We start from the raw sequence: 17,065 nt of genomic DNA on the forward strand, positions 1-17,065 counted from the left end.
CAATGAATCCCTTGTACACCTAATTTCTTTATCAATGGTTTTTGCTGCAACTTTATAACGGAGTTGAAGCAGCATGTTTTTTCAAAAGGCAACATATTCATCTTCTTGACAAATAACATCCCTCACGAAAATCTGAACTGGATTGCGAAATTCAATGTCGAGATAGAGTCAAGGCATAACAAAACAATAAATACCGATTAACCTCAATAGGTGTTCGCAAATTGAATACCATTTCTCATCCAGCCTTTTTTTTTTTCCTCCAAAAATTGATCGGAGTTAGATCTCGACCTGTTTATTTAAATACTTGCAAAAGAGTACATGATGAAGGGGCCATGAAACCTTATTTCCTAAATCAGATTCCATGTAAACTTCATATGTTTCAATGGATTCTTAATATGCTCCGCACTTGTGATATCGCAAAAGCGCTTGAATTTTTGATTCGACACATTGTTTTGTTTGAATCGTTTTACTAGTACCTGAACACTGCTTAACCACTAGGACAAATTGATCTTTTATATAGTGCTCGTCGTCTTTGCATTGAGAATTGTTTGCTTCGTTATCTTCCCATTTGTCGCATTGTGGGACACTTGCACAGGTACTCACAGCAGACTGGCTTGCTTGATTTCAACTGAAAGGATTTATGAAAATCTTTGACAGATTGTATGGTCTTTACCTCCTCCGTAGACATGACGAATTTTGTTTTGTGATTTCTCCTTTCTCATATAGCTTTTCTGCACTTACCAAAGGAAAAGAGTTAAACCCTGTTTGCAAAATATCAAGCAATCCAATGCTATTAAGCAAGCAACAACTTATGGTGCTCCAAATCTTTCCCCTTTTAGCTGGCAGGTTATTCCAAGCTCTATAATGGACTTAGATTAGCAGCCATAAGGCAAAATGTTTTCAGTTTTCACGTTACCTTAAAAACAGGCTGTATAGATACCATCCATCACATATTGCTAAAGAAGGGAACAACCGTTGTAATGCGCTTAGTTGTCTAATTGAACTAAAGCATATAATACTAACGGTTGTTTGGCTTTCAGGAACCTAATTCAATTGGGGCTTGAAAATAGTACTATAGTAAAGGAAGACATTTCTGTCAAAAAAGACACTGGGACAGCTGCAATTCCATACATATGCATGTATATGTCAAAGAAAACCCCATGCTGAACTTCAAAAGCCCGATCCTAAACCTCAAGATTGTCACAATTAACCTCTGTATTGCGTGCAGAACCACTAAAGAAAATCTCTACAATGTGCTGCAATAAATTTTTATTTACTAACTTGTATATCTAGTAACCACTTTCTGCTTTCCAAATATGTATGATTTCTGCAACATATCTCATTCCGCTTTTTCAGATCCGCCCATAATGTCCTTCAGCTTTTCCTTAAGCTCACCATTCTGCGTGAAACACTTGTTTTCTTGAGTGCTTATTCAAGGCAACAAAAAATAGAAGAATTATATATCATAAACAATACCTGATGCATATTCAGGATGATATCTGATCCCCCAATGAACTCACCTTTGATGAATATTTGTGGGAATGTAGGCCAGTTGCTGCAACAAAAGTAACCGAATTATAAAGCAAGCGTCTTCTGGACAAATAAATCCACCCTTCTTCTCATTCTTCATTCAGATATTTGTTGGCTGATTTTAGGAAGGGGGAGAGCAGAAAATAAATATGCTAATTAAATAGTGGACTTAAAAGAGGGCATGAAGGTAGAGAATTGACAACATATTAGATGAGATATTTGAATACTTCCTCAGAGATCCCCCTGAAGATGCAACTAGCAACAGCAGCAGAAGGTTTGAAAAGATGAGCTGTTGCAATCTGTAGGTTTCTGGTTACTATAAAAATTAAACATTTGCAACTCTTTAGTGCCCATATTTTTACAGCCTTATAAAAGATAGATCTTGCAACAAAATGTATCTAGATAATTACATATGGAACACAATTAATATACTGTATCATATAACAGAATAATTAGCACAGGTACGCCATATTCTTCTAGCATGCAAATGAGTTGCTATCTCAGGGCCCAATAGCAATTGAGAGATTGAATCATAGTTTGTTCTCATAATAATAAACTTTAAAAACAACCTTACTTTAATGTAGAGAAGGGTGTCGAGTACATCAGGTTCCCATAAATGGGTCCCTAAGCTTAAAAGGATTCTGAGGATAAACATCCCAAAGTTTAAATTAAGTTTAAATTGATTATCAAACCTGATCAACTGAAAATGCATTATAGAAGGAATCCATGTATAATTCTGTCTGAAAGACATGATACACTACTTATATCTCTACTTAAGCTACAAGAGAAGCTAATTGTCAGTAGCATAACTAGAATGCCATTGCTAATTGCTCAGTAGGATGATATGCACAAAATAGAATATTTTTCAGCCCTGAAGAAGACTAAAGGTGCTGCACATGGTAGTTACCTATAAGCTTTTACGGCATTCTTAAGTTCAAGGTCTTCCAATATATTCCTGGCGCTTATAGGTACACCTGCAAGGGGCATAACAATGATTAAGAATCAAGAAACACATCATGTCTACCCAGACAAGACTGAGGCCAACAGAACATGCTTAAAATAGTTCCTTAGACAGTGAATCCGAAAATTGGCAATATTTCATACTGGCATTATTTCCCTCCCAGCAGCTTTCTTTTGCAAGAATTTTACTCTAAAATTCTCTGAGTCAATACTGAATTCAAACAATCAAAATTATTACAAGTCTCATTTATGCGACATAATGCAAAGCATTTTCACACTAAAGTATCTAGCTTAATTACATCACGGTCTTCTCCATATAGTCCAGCCATATTACAGCTAAACCATGTTTACCTTTTTGCATGAATTGTTTTCTAACTTGACTCAACCTGTAAACCAAAACAGAGCATCACATAGATATCCAAATAAATTGACTGGGCGGTTGTAAACTTACTATATTCTTTCAGCACCCTCACAGCTAATGAGCTGAACCCGCAGCGAGGAAGATCAGGCACCCCTTTCATATAAATCATAACGGGTTTCTCTTTCACATCCTGCATTAGAATTCTAACTAGGTTAATAAGATTCAAAGAGAAGGCACAGAATCTAAAAAACATTCACATGAATGGTAACAACTGTATACACCAATAAGTGGATATCTATCAAATCTTTTAAGCTTCACCCAAAAATTTAAAACAATTATACATATATATATGTGTTTTACCATACAAAAGACGATGATTATCATGCCAAATCTGTTCAAGAGCATTCACCTGTTCAACAATGTCCTTCAATGATAGACCAGAACTCTCAAGCTTAATAGTGGGCCTAAAATCTTCATGGGTGTCTGGATCATTGGGCACAGTAGTTGAATAGCAACTTACACCTCTACAGAAGAATGTAGCGGCCTGTCATGGACAATTGGTAATTCCTCAGTAATTAAATCCAAGCAAGATGAATTTAACAATGAGTGCTTCAAAAGCAAAAACATTCAGCCAGTGAAAATTTAGGAGAATAGGATTTCATGACAACGAGAGATAGAATTGCAGACATGAAGGAATATGATGTCAAATAATTTCACAGTAAAATACAATGTTTCCAGCAGATGCAACTTCAATCTCAAATATTTGAGCAAAGAATTAAAATACAGAAAGCAAGACGAAATTGGGTTTACTTCAAGTCTTAGGTAGTTAACAATCAAACCAAAAATGAGTGAAACCATATTGGGGGTAGAAAGACTAAGCAGCATGAAATGACTATGACCAACAGCACTTTTCAGAATAATCTAGAGTCGAGTCTTGCACTAGCCATATGGTTCAAGCACATATAAATTTATGGGCAGAATGGAACTAAAGGCAGTGTAAACTGGGGAATAAATGCTAAAGTTAGAGGACTGAATAAGATAGAATAATTTTGCTGTCTTACCATAGCAGCTGATCGAGCAGCTGGGACAGCTGCCATGCTCCTCCCAAGTGCAGCTGCCAACGACCAGGCCATAATGTTCGAGCTGATTTATGTATTAAACTTTCTACCTGCAGAGAAGATAAAGAAAGGTAGTTTTACCTCTAGAAAATTGTTTTTTGCAGTTTTGATCCAATCAAGTGCAGGAAAATTACCCACCACGACTACCTCAACAGATTTTACACCCAAGGAAAAGAAGATACCTAAGTGTTTCATAAACAATCCTTAATGCGCAAACCAGGAAAATATATCCATGTTTTTGGCACTAACATTGAGGGAATTTATTTATGAAGTATAAATGTTGAATGACCCAGGACAAATGTTGACACTAGTTTAATTCTTGTAAAATATCCACTGAGTAGTACTGGCATACTTCTGAAAGGCTAGATCACTTCTAACCATTTATTTTCTACAAAACACCAAAGTTCCCTTCTTCGAATGATGCCCAAAGCCAACACTAGAAAATGACTGGAGAAATAAAAAGAAATGACACATAACAGGAGTTCCTCATTTTTCTTGCTAGTATTCTGTTGTATTAGAGCTTAATCTCAGAAGACACTCAAAAATGAAGTTCTTGTAACAGTCTAAGTTTTAAGTGTTATAGTCAAATTTGATGGCTACATCTTAAGGTAGTCACATTCAATTTTACATCTTACACACACGAGTCTTTAGCTTTCTTAGTTGTTAGGTTCTTTAGCTATCCAGTTTGGTTAATTCTTACAGATCCTTTCTTAGTTGTCCAATAAGTTTGTATCAGTCATGATAGGTTCAGAGAAGAAGGATTAATACGCAATTATGTCGAGTTGAGTCAGTGATGTTCTGGTCTCTTAGTGTATTTAAAGCAGTTCTACCTTCGGTGCTTAATCGTAAAGAGAAATTCCTAGAATGTCTAGCTCTCTTGCTTCCTCATAAACTCCTACTGCTTCCTTTCTTATTTAAAATTCTCAAACTTCCTTTCAGATTCTTACAATTTTTTAACCAGTAAGTTTTGAAAAAGATGTTATCAACCATGGCTTTCCTGATGCTGCATCAGTTTAATGTCATTAAGAGAAGCTCCAGAGATATGTCAATTTCAGGATTTATCCAAACATTCATTTCTCTTTTCGTTCTGCATCATTCTCACCAGCACTCAAGAACTTGCTCTTGAGCTTTGAAATGCTCAGGAAGCTTGCCAACTGAAGTTCAACCTCTGGATGCTTTAAGCCCAAGAGTTTATATGGTAACCCTATCCTTTAAAAGAAAGGGCAAACAAGGCCAATCTCCTTTTCTAAGCCATTCTTCTTAAAAAATAAAATCAATTTTTGAGATGTCAAGGGAAACAACATAGCATCTTTAAAATAGGAAACAAATCTTTTCAACTTTTCCAATGTCTCCACTCATTTTTTATTGCAAAAATCACTGCTTATGACATTTGACATTTTCGTATCCTGGTTCCTCATTTAAAGCAGCAATATTTACTTCCTTAACATCAGCATATAGTTCAATGCTCTTTGCACCTTTAGGATAGAAACAACAACTGAGCTCTCCAATTGTTGATTGCATACCAACTAACCATTGATTGCTGAATCTAATTTCCTCTGTCACCAGCCATTTAGACCCTTTTTGTTGATAAAAAAAGGATCAATTATAGTTTATCATGAAAGGATTATCAATTTTATAAACTCCAGGCCAAAATTTGGGGCAGCAAGGTTCATTATTCCATTTAAGTTTACCTTGTTTTCTATATTTCCTTTGAAGATCAACAAGAAAATTCTGTAACAGGCTTTTATACCTTTTTGTTGATCAAAAAAGGATCAATTATAGTGTTTAGAAGAAAGGACTATCAATTTTATAATCTCCAGGCCAGAATTTGGGGCAGCATTGTTTTTTATTGCATTGAAGTTTAGCTTGTTTTCTTTGTCTCCTTTCAAAATCAACAAGAAAAATCTGCCTTAGTAATCTTGGTGATAGACGAGGGAAGAAAGATCAGAGAAGAGGAAGAATTCCTTAGCACTCATACCAGAATGATGCAGCACCAAGAAATGCGTCTAGTTAAGATTCATTTAAAACTTTAGTTGTCCAAACTTCAAAATATGGAGAGAGCAGAGTCAGAAACTTTAGGAGGAAGAAAAATGGAAAAGTAAGATACTAAGGAGAAGTATTAATTCAAAGAAGTCTACCTATATTTCGTTGGGATTGACCACTGAAGGAAGGTCCTATGCAGAAACAAAAGAAAGCACAACACCACCGCAAAATCAAGTAACAAGCCAAGTCAAATTTGACAGGCTTAAGAGGCAGCTGCCAAATTGGCTTTTAACACTTAAAAGCTTGAATTTACAAAAACCTACTTTCTGACATTCAAAAGACTTCATTTCTCTATTTTGCACTTCAACGCTCTAATCTAACAAAATACTACAAGAAGTTCCTTGATATATATCTAAAGCATATCTAGCTAAATTCTGAATTTCTTGAAGTCCCCAAACAATCCTATTCTTGTCTTTCCATTCTGCATTGCAGGGTCTAAGAAAAAGAAATTTTGTTAGTGTATTACCATTTCTCCCACCATCGCCAAAAACTCAAAATGTTTAAGAAGCTAAGTAAATAGATTAAATTCTATATCTCCAAAAAATTATTATCATACTAAACTAGAGTAAAAAAAAGTATTTACTACACCTAGCTTGCTGTAAGCCTGTACTTTGTTATCTTTTGCACTTTTCCAGAACATCATTCAACAAGCAGTGGGAGTACAAAGAACTTGAAATGATAAAGCAAATGCACTTACACTAAGCTTTAAACTACAAAAGCGCATCCATCCTTCACACGTCAAGCCCTTGTGTCCAGAAATTTAACAACTATGATACCTATGGCAATTTACTATAAAGAAGAAAAAAATGAAGAATAAATCATAATATAGTCATTATCGTTTATGCAATCTAATAATCAGTGTGCTAGTGCAATGCACACCTCAAAAGTGTTTTGATATTCGACAGGCAGACATCTTTGGGCAATCATTCTTTGTTTGATACAGAGAAATATCAACTTAGATTAAGATCATGACAAGCAAGCAGAGAGAAGGAAAACACTTGTATCAGATGTGCTAATTAATGGAAGACCAAAACTGACCAAAACACAAAGCTGGAAGGAAAGGAAGCACGATATGCATAGACATTTGATAACTTAATAGTTCAGAAAAAAAAAAAAAGAATTATTTAGTGGACATTAAGTTGAAGGAGTGCAGCAAATGGAACATTTGAATTTGAGAGTGCAAACAAGACGTGCCTTCTAGTAACAAAAGATAAGAAATATAAAAACACAATCATTAACATCACCAAACAGTATTGTGCAGCTTTCATCATTTAAAGGTCAAAATTTATTAAAAGATGTAATCTAGAGAAACTATAATTTCAGAACTAGAAGAAAGAGATGTAAGATCATAGCAGACAAAGCTGTCCCGAAAAGTAAATTTATGGGTTAAATACCAAAAACCCCCCTGTGGTTTGACTAATGTTCACTTTACCTCCCTCTGGTTTGGAAACCTACAATTTAACTCCCTGTCGTTTCAACTAAAGTGAAAGTCTAACAGAAAACATCTAAACGGTATTTCTGTTAGACTTTCACTTTAGTTGAAACGACAGGGAGTTAAATTGTAGGTTTCCAAACCATAGGGAAGTAAAGTGTACATTTGGCAAACCACAGGGGGGTTTTTGGTATTTTACCCATTCTCAAATGCACGAAACATTCTTCCAAGGGCTTGACTTATAGAGGGGCAATTTTGACATTTTCCTTTCAAACGTTAATTTAGATGTTTTTCGTCAGACTTTTACTTTAGTTGAAACGACGGGGAGTCAAATTGTAGGTTCCCAAACCATAGGGAGGTAAAGTGAACATTAGTCAAACCACAAGGGGGTTTTTGGTATTTAACCCTAAATTTAACGTAAATGAAGCAGAAACCTAGAAGACGTCCCTATAGTCACTAAAGAAAACTTCTTAAATGTTTAATCACTTGTGAATTTCCACCATTATTTTCATCTAAAACAACATCAAGGCCCTATTTCGCAAACCCCTACAGCTAAAAAGGAGGTGTACTAACTCAAAACTACAGAACCAGTATAACTTAATCAAACTTTGTAATTCAGTTACGAACTAAGAAAAGCATATCAGGAATGAAGCAAAATTTCCATCTGAGTAAGATATTCAAGAATGCTGGCCAAGAGAACAAGAGCTACCCTGAAGAATTAACAACTCCACCAATCTTTCAAAAGTCATGCCAAAAATAGAAGAAACACGAGTGAGTGAACCTGTTTTTGGAAATACTAAGCACCACAGAGAAAGAACAAAGAACTCATGGAACTCTTGTATGTCAAATTAGCATAACTTACAGGCTTGTATTTGGAAAGAACCATCTCACAGGAATCCCAATTGACCATTTACAAATGGATACTTCTCATACGCAATTTTTACTTCAATCATGTACATATCATGGAAACTTCAGAAGTATTTTTAACTCAGAATCTCAGAGTTTACTAAGCAAGAGAGTCGGAAGGGAGAACCGGGAGACGGAAAAACACATTGCACTCTGTATACTATGCTGAAATTATTAATCAAGGAATAACCTCAACAACGACTCTCCGCATTTTCTAGTGAACAAAATGAGGTGTACCATCATTATATAAATAGAAAAAAGTTTAACAGGTAATAAAAAAAGAGGTAAATCGTTCTTTTCTTTTTCTTGTTTCCATTTCCATCCATAGGAGGTATTTTCTGAAGCTGGTAAATTCCAACAAAACAAAGAGTGTACATCTCAATTTCCTTCCCGTTATTACCATTAATTTTTAGTTTCTTCACAATTCTTTTCCCTAGTTCTAAAATCCATGCTCACTATAACTAAGAGAGACCAAAAAAAAACCCCACTTTTGCAACTCTTACAAAAGCAAGCAGAAAGTACAGATAATCAGAACGTAACAATACAAGCACCAGAATCTCAAATCATATACATACCAAAATCCCAACAACACAAATATGAAAGAAATAAAACGAAAATAAAAAATCAACAAGGCAAGTTGGACGCATGAAAAAATTGTGATTAAGTAAATGTTAAAAGTCTAAGATTTTACCAGGGAGATGACCCACGAGGAGTGCAGGGTTTGAGAGTTTGGAGAGTGAGAGGGTGCAGGGTTTAAGCAAAGTGCTTGAAGAGTTTGCAGGACAAATGCTGAGAATTACGAGAGAAAGCGCTAAAAAGGGGCGCGGCTTCTGTATGCGACTTGGAAGAGTCGCGTAATGACATCAGAAGAAAGTTTTTTTTTTTTTTTTTTTTTTTTTTTTTGAAGGAAGTCAGAAGAAAGTATCATGAACAATCTATCTTTTTTTTTCAATCACAAAATTTTTTTACTATTAGTATTGTCGCCCATTTTTCACAATAAAAAATGTGTTTTTATTTTGAAAAATAAAGAAACGGCTTTAAAATGGGACTAAAGAGAATGCGACAGTTTAGACCAAACATTTAGGGCTTGTTTGGAAGTGAAGTTTTTGACCAAGTTTTTTAGTTACTAGTTTTTTAACAATTTTTGCTACAGGAACTGCAAAAAACTTATCAAAGTTTTTTACTTACACACTTCAAAATAATACACAAAAAACTTTGCCTTCAACTTTTCTTCTTTTTCCTCCCCCACCCAACCGGCCACCACCTCCACCACCACTTCCGATGCCGGTAACTATTCCGGCCTTCTTTCTTTTTTTTTTTTCTCTCCCTCCCCTCCCCCTTTGACCGATATGTTGGTTTTCAAAATCTCTTTTTTCTTTTTTTTTCTTTCTCCCTCCCCCCTCCCCTCTTTCCCTCTGCCTTTTCCCCTCCCGCAGCTTGGGGAGAAGGAAAATTGCAAAAAAAAAAAAAAAAATTACACTCGGCTGTTGCTGCTTATTCTGCCGGCAAGATAAGGAGAGGAGAGGGAGATGGAACATTGGAAAAAAAAATCATTTCTGTTGCTGCAAAACTCATGTGCAAAACTCAGGTGGCGGGAGAGGGAGAGGGAGGGGAGGGGGAAAGGGGTGGCAGGGGGCGGAGAGGGAGGGAGGGGTGTGGGGGAGCTTTTGCAAGGGTGGGAAGGGGTACGGGGCAGAGGGGGGGGCAGAGGGTGGCGGGGCGGAGGGCGAAGGCGCAAAGGGGGGTGGCGGGGCAGAGGGGAGGAGAGGGGTGGCGGGTGGTGGCATTGATGGAATTGCTGCTGGGGGTGGCGGAGGTAACGGGGAAGGGGGAGGGGGAAGGAAGAAGAAGAAGAAGAAGAAAGAAAAAGAAAAAGAAAAAGAAAGAGAAAAAGAAAGAGAAAGAGAAAGAAAAAAAGAAAGAAAAAAAAGAAAAGGAAAAAAATAGTTTTTCACCCTACAAAAACTTCTACAAAATTTTTCATCTTACAAAAACTTTTACAAAATTTTTTAAAAAACTTTTACAGTGCACTACAGTAAAATTTTAGACAAACTCCAAAAAAACTTAGGTTCCAAACAGGCCCTTAGTCTGAAAAAAGTTTTTTTAAAAAATGGGGGTCGCCACTTAGTGTTGAGTTTAGGTGTACCAAATGACCCAAAAAATATTTTGAAAATAAATAATAATATAATATAATATAATGAAACGTTTTTTAGACGACTTCAAGTCTTTAAAAAACAAGAAAAAAATGCTCGAAAGTCACAGTTGAAAAAAAGTAAGGCAAAAAATTGATCAGTTTGAACCTAAACCACCCTTTCAACCTAGCAAAAACTAGTTGTAAGGTTTAGTCACATTTTTCCTAATTTAACCCTTCAAATTATCAAATTTGAATGTTTCCTATATAAATGCAAATTTAAACTTAAAAGAGACATTGAAGGGACAAAATGTATATTCAAGATGTAATTGGTACCAACCGCATTAATTGCAAAACCCAAGACAATCCCTAGAAGGGGTCACAACTATACAAAGATGAGGCTTGAAGAAAAAAGAAAATTAAATTATATATTTATATATATATAGGTATAAATGGTCAAAGAAAAGAGAATGCAATATAATCGATACGAGAAACGAAACTTGTGACACAATTTTCCTTTTTATAGAGTAGCAATACTGTGCTAAGGTTACAAAATCCTTACTCGTCCATTTCTGATATTCAAAGGGTGATTCTTCTAACCTAAACAAGTAAATGAACTAACTTATTTTCTAATTCTCTTAACGAAATGCAAGTCTAAATTATATGGCTGACGCATATGGGGGATAAAGGAATAATGTAAGGGAAAATATCATACAAATGGGAAAAATTGTCTAAAATAGGAAAAGTACGTCAAAATACAATGAATGACACACAAAAGATGAATCAAACGCGTGGACAGGGCCTACAGGTCTAACATTAAATTAGCCCATTTTTATAGATTTTCACTAGTATTGGACTAGCGAGGAAGCGATAAAAAAGACTAGTGCGGTGACATTGTGCATTCATCATTTGTAGTAAAACATTTAAAGCATAAATTAAAATAAATAAACATATAGAAACACGTAGAGCATATAGGCATAATAATCTAGATGCAAAATACTTAAGAAAACAAATAAAACACATAAGCACATATGCCATACAAACACAAAAACCTATTTATTACAATTAGGGACCTTATAACAATCTAAAATGGAAAAATATAAGAGAATAAAACCTATCTAACTTATTTATTACAGTTATCTATCTAATTACAATTTTTGTGCGAAAGAAAAATATAACCTATCTATTGCATCTTGGGTATTCAAATACCCTCCAAATAGTTGTTAAATAAACACGAAAATAAATATCAATTTAAAGTAAATAAATAAAAAAATACATAAGACATATAAACACATAAGAGCACGTAGCGCATGTAATCGAAATTTAAAGGATAATAGGGGTATCTCATTTTTGAAGAAATGAACTATAATAAGGGAAGATTACTCTATTCATGCTCAAAATCAACAAAATGATCACAACACTAATTGAATTGAAAATATTTAAAAAAGAGAACATAAAATTTACTAAATTCTCATTATCATGTCAAACACATAAAGAAACTTAAAAACATCCAAAAATTACAAGTTAAATGCACTCAAGAGTAAAATAATTAGCAATTAAAGAAAAGAAACAATCATAAAAAGCCATTAGGGACTAAATTGCAAAAATTAGAAAGTTTTTAGGGTCAAAATACAATTATTTAAAAGATTGGAGGGTAAAAACTAAATAAAGATAAAGTTTAGGAGCTAAAATACAATTAAATTAAGTCTAAATGAAAGAAATTCAAAATTTTTGGGCCAGAATAACATTACTCAAAAGATTAGAGACCAAATTGCAAGATTCTGTTTGTAATTCGAGAAAATTACAAATAAAACAATTTGGACCACACTACTTTGGCCCAAAAGAAAACAACGCAGATTGTCTTGTATAAAACAAACAAGCCTAACTAAAACCCCAAGTAGACTAGAAATAACACGTGCATTTAATTTTATTCCTTAACCCAACACTAAGCTCCGTCAAAAAATATACAACCATTCAATTTACACTAAATACTCATAGTATCAAATAATGGAAAGACATTTATACCCTTATTTCAATAAGTTAAACTTAATCGCTCACCTTAAACAAATTCTACAAATGAGCAAATCACATAGTCAATTTATACTTTCCTTGTCCTACAATCATCTTTTTTCTCAAATTTCACAACTAAGAGGGATTTATTCATACTAATTTTTAGTCAAATAGTGGAAATGTATTTTGATGTGAAAATCGACACTTTTAGGTGAAGATTTCCGATTACTCAACATTTCACTTATTCAAGTTGTTATGCATACTATTAATTCAAGTATCTTTTTACGCGAATGTCAATATTTATAAATACCAACCACCGGTTATTTGATACAAGAATCATTGGAATAGAATAAAAACTCTTTTTCTTTTTTCTCTTCTTCTCTCTTTCTTCCTTTTTTTTAAATAAAAGACAATAAATAGACAATCACTTTTAGCAAATACGTAAGAATAATCAAAGGTAGAGTATAACTTTTATTGACTATATCAATCACTTGTAAAATTAAGTAAAGAGGAGGAATCTCATTAAATATGCAAAATTATAGGTATAATTCTCTCCACTTTACAAGATATACTTTCTAAAATTCAAAAATCCTAATTGCATAATAACCATTTTCTAAGTCAAATGAGAACTAAATTTTTCAAAATACATATAAAGTTTCAACAAATGGAAGAAATACAATGCTTAAGGTTGGAACAAATTGGCCTTTTTAAAACAAAATTGTAAAAATTTTTAGGCCATAATGAAATTTTGGAAAAGATTTTGAAACAAAATTTTAACAGAGTTTTCCCCTATAACTGGATGAAACTTCCTGCCAGCAAACCCAATTTCAAGAAATTTTTTCATATGGCAATTTTTTCAAGTACAATTCAAATATTTCTAATGCATTTAAATCAACAAGATATCATCATATGGCATAAAATAGCAAGCTAATTATTCCCCTCTCCCACACTTAATTTTCACATTGTTCTCAATGTGAGACAAGGAAATAAATAAAGTGTAAGAGATAATACTCTCTTCATTAACTTATGCTAACTAAATCCATGACCATGTAATGAATTTCCAACCTTATTTGACAAAGAAAGGAGAGTTCAATTAATGCACAACTTCAAAAGACAAAATCAAAATAGAACAACTTCTTAAGAGTGAAAGTTTGGAACCATCAAGAAGTAAATATGCGAATCAAGGGAAAAAGGGAAAGGGATCAAGCATATGGAACCAACACAATGTTCAAGGACATGAAATTATCTAACTTCACGAAACAAGTATACGTATGAATAACCAAAGTAAAGTTAAGCTAACTTCACAAAATATGCCCATAATCATGAACAAAGTGAGTTCTTTTTATACAATGTGGCATCAACGTCCAAGTCTCCTGAAGTACACAAGTAATCCCAAAATGGAGGCAAACACACCAAACCAAAATATAAAATGACCTTTTTGAGAATTCATGAAATGCTAAAATGTGAGAGCCTGAAAGTATTGCACCTTTATTCAAAAGATCAAAAGTATTGCATATACCCTATCACTGATTGATTTATATGTTTAATTGTCTTCTTTATATTCACAAATGACAATAATCAAAAGACAAAGTTTAGTGAAGATTTGTTATGTCAAACTTGTTGATGATTAGGGATGCAAATGAAGTAGAAACCCCCTAAAATCTCACTCCAATTCAGTCCAAAGTTGATGATTCAAGAACCTAGAACCCTAGCCCTTACGTGAACTTTAATTCAACTTTCAAGTGATATTTAAAGAACTTCGAACCATGAAAGGTCCTCTAGAGGATTTGGGAGCATTTTGGTGAAATTAGATGGAATATTTGATAGTAAACAAAATTTGGTGGGAAGTTCTGTTTTAGATATGAGTGTGTGCATGAGATTGAAGAAGGAGGAAAAATTGACGAATATGCAAACATATTGCTATTAAAAATCGACATTTCACCAGAATCCAGCCACCAAATTACTGGCCGGATTCTGGCCAAAACCTTCTTTAAAAAAAAAAAAAAACTTTGCTTCCCCTGTCAATCCGAGTGGCGACGTAGGTGGTAGCAGGTTGAGGTGGGGGTGGAAAAAGAAGAAAGGAAAGAAGGGAAATTTCTGTTGTTTGTATCAAACTACTAACTTAATTCGATCAAAAAAATATTTCAATCTCAATAAAATATTTTTAAACACCAACCCCATAAAAAGGAGGTTTTATTTATATCAAACTACTTACTTATAAGAATTTGAATCAAATTTTCTCAAATTTTTTGCCAAATTTCTACATATGACTAAAACATATTGAATACAAGAAGGAAATAAACTAAATAAATATATGAAATTACTAAATAAAATAAGATAATTAATGAAGATGAATAGGAAACCTTATTTATAACGGACAATGGACGCCGAAAACCATCACTCTTATCATATTCAAACACTAACCTTCAATTGAATATTTTTTTGTCTTCTATTCATTGAAATGAAAAATTCAAACTTGCATAAATAAAGAATCATGTCTCTGAACTCATTTAAAGCTTCCAAATTTTGATGCCCTGTAATGTTTATTCTTTCTGATTATGAAAAAAGAATAGGATACCCCGTGCAAGTTAAAAAGGCGCATGCTATTTTCCCTACCTTACCCGATTTCTGCGTGATGCCATCTCAAATTTAGTTATTTTAAACCCTTTTTCACAGTTTGTGGTTATAGGAAAGAATTATGCATATGTATTTTTATTAAAAATGTCATATAAAATTTAGTTAAAATTTTAAATCATTAAAGTGATGTTAAGTTCATATATCACTAATGTCAACTTCACAATACACTTAATCTAAAATGACATATCATTTTTTAATTCCATATCAATTACCTCATATTGCTTTCTCCAAGTAATCTTATTTGCATAGCTATCTGGATCGTATTTTATAGCGAAAATAGTGTGAACAATGTTACGCATGTCTTAATAATTCTAAACTATTTCTAGTAATCTTTTGCTCAAATCCAATAGTGGGAGTTGTTGTTCACTTTTATCCCAACTTTTTAACTTTTTAGATCTATAGAAACAACAGAACGCTTTTGCAATTAAAAGTATAACAATTTTGACTATTGCAAATAAAATGCATATTTTGTTAAGATATTTTAATTTAGGATAATCTTATTTAGACAATACTTTGAAGTTGTTTAAAACAACTAAAATATTAGTAGAAATCTGAAATAAGTCGCAACCTAACAATGATGTTGTCCATAATGGATATAACAAATCTTTTAAATCGACTTTATTTAGATGGATTGTATTTTATAGTGTATCAACTAAACTAGTAGAGTAAAAATTGAAATACCGCAGTTGCTCCCATCGTTGTTGTAATTAGATTCTCAATATTCGCTAAATCTAAAGTTAAAGTAACTAAAGATAATAGTTCAGAAACAACTACATGTAATCTCAAAAAATTAAATTTAAATATTGACTTCATTAAAAAAGAGGTATGGTGTGCATCAAACAACTAACGTATAAGAATTGAAATTAAATTGTCTCAAATTTTCTGTCAAATTTATAGACATGACTAATATGTAAAGAATGTAAAAAGCAAATAAACTAAAGAAATATATGAAATTACTAAATCAAATAAGATAGTCGATGAAAATGAATTGGAAAGCTTATTTATAACAGACAATGTACAATGAAAACCATCACTCTTTACATATTCAAGCACTGGCCTTCAATTGAATTTCTCGGTCTTTCATTCATTGAAATAAAAATACAAACTTTCATAAAATAAAGAGTCGTGTCTTTGAACTCATTTGAGATTTCCAAATTCTGATACATTGTAAGGTCTATTCTTTCCGATTATTTGAAAAGAATAGGAGATCCCACATAAAGTAAAAAAGGTGCTTGCCATTTTCCCTACATACTTGATGTCTGTATGGTGCAATAGAAGCTTGAAATAGGCCACAACCTAACAATGATGATATTAATACTGTATATGGCAAATCTTTTAAACCCACATTATTAAGATGGATTAAGCTATATTGTATATCAACTAAACTAGTAGAGTAAAAATAGATATACTGTAGTTGCTCCCATCACTGATGTAATTAGATTATCATTATCAGCTAAATCTAAAGTTAAAATAACTAAAGATAATAGTTCAAAAATAACGACATGCAATCCCAAAAAAATTAATTTAAACATCAACCCCATAAAAAAGAGGTTTGATTTGTATCAAACTATTAACTTATAAGATTTGGAATTAAATTTTTTCAAATTTTCTGCCAAATTTCTAGGCATGACTAAAATCTGATGAATGCAAGAAGCCAATGAACTAAAGAGGCAAATAAAAACCATCACTCCAAGCACATTCAAACACTGGCCTTCAATTGAATTTTTCGTCTTCTATTCATTGAAATGAAAAATTCAAACTTTCATGAAATAAACAATCGTGTCTTTGAACTCATTGAAGACTTCTGAATTCTAATGCCTTGTGAAGTATATTCTTTTTTATTATGAGAAAAGAATAGGATATCTCACACAAGACAAAAAAGGTGCATGCTATTTTCTCTAACTTACCTGATGTTTGCATGGTGGCATCTCGCATTC

General features: G+C 33.2%; 1 protein-coding gene across 3 annotated transcripts; it reads right to left on the bottom strand.

Annotated features, from left to right (window-relative positions):
• Positions 1 to 1,061: 1,061 nt before the first annotated feature.
• Positions 1,062 to 9,123, bottom strand: LOC113772237 (monothiol glutaredoxin-S15, mitochondrial-like). 3 transcript variants are annotated; one of them, XM_027316830.1, is made up of 8 exons: positions 9,042 to 9,123; positions 6,710 to 6,801; positions 3,913 to 4,019; positions 3,261 to 3,395; positions 2,942 to 3,041; positions 2,438 to 2,504; positions 1,477 to 1,555; positions 1,062 to 1,399 (listed from the first exon to the last, which is right to left on the bottom strand). In XM_027316830.1, exons 3-8 carry the CDS (start codon positions 3,982 to 3,984, stop codon positions 1,340 to 1,342), a joined length of 513 nt encoding a protein of 170 aa, XP_027172631.1. In that variant the 5' UTR covers positions 3,985 to 4,019; positions 6,710 to 6,801; positions 9,042 to 9,123; the 3' UTR covers positions 1,062 to 1,339. The 3 variants fall into 3 exon arrangements, with proteins under 3 accessions (XP_027172631.1, XP_027172632.1, XP_027172633.1); XM_027316832.1 differs by having other exon boundaries at positions 1,320 to 1,399; positions 1,521 to 1,555; XM_027316831.1 differs by lacking the exon at positions 6,710 to 6,801 and having other exon boundaries at positions 9,042 to 9,105.
• Positions 9,124 to 17,065: the final 7,942 nt, after the last annotated feature.

The sequence above is a fragment of the Coffea eugenioides genome, chromosome 5, assembly GCF_003713205.1.
Source record: "Coffea eugenioides isolate CCC68of chromosome 5, Ceug_1.0, whole genome shotgun sequence".
In the NCBI taxonomy this organism is placed as follows: domain Eukaryota; kingdom Viridiplantae; phylum Streptophyta; class Magnoliopsida; order Gentianales; family Rubiaceae; genus Coffea; species Coffea eugenioides.

Excerpts from the sequence above, each read along its gene's own strand:
- LOC113772237 (XM_027316830.1), bottom strand. The coding sequence starts at position 3,984 with ATGGCCTGGTCGTTGGCAGCTGCACTTGGGAGGAGCATGGCAGCTGTC. Across the intron at positions 3,396-3,912 it reads CTGCTCGATCAGCTGCTATG|GCCGCTACATTCTTCTGTAG; the intron begins GTAAGACAGCAA and ends TGTCCATGACAG. Across the intron at positions 3,042-3,260 it reads TGAAGGACATTGTTGAACAG|GATGTGAAAGAGAAACCCGT; the intron begins GTGAATGCTCTT and ends ATTCTAATGCAG.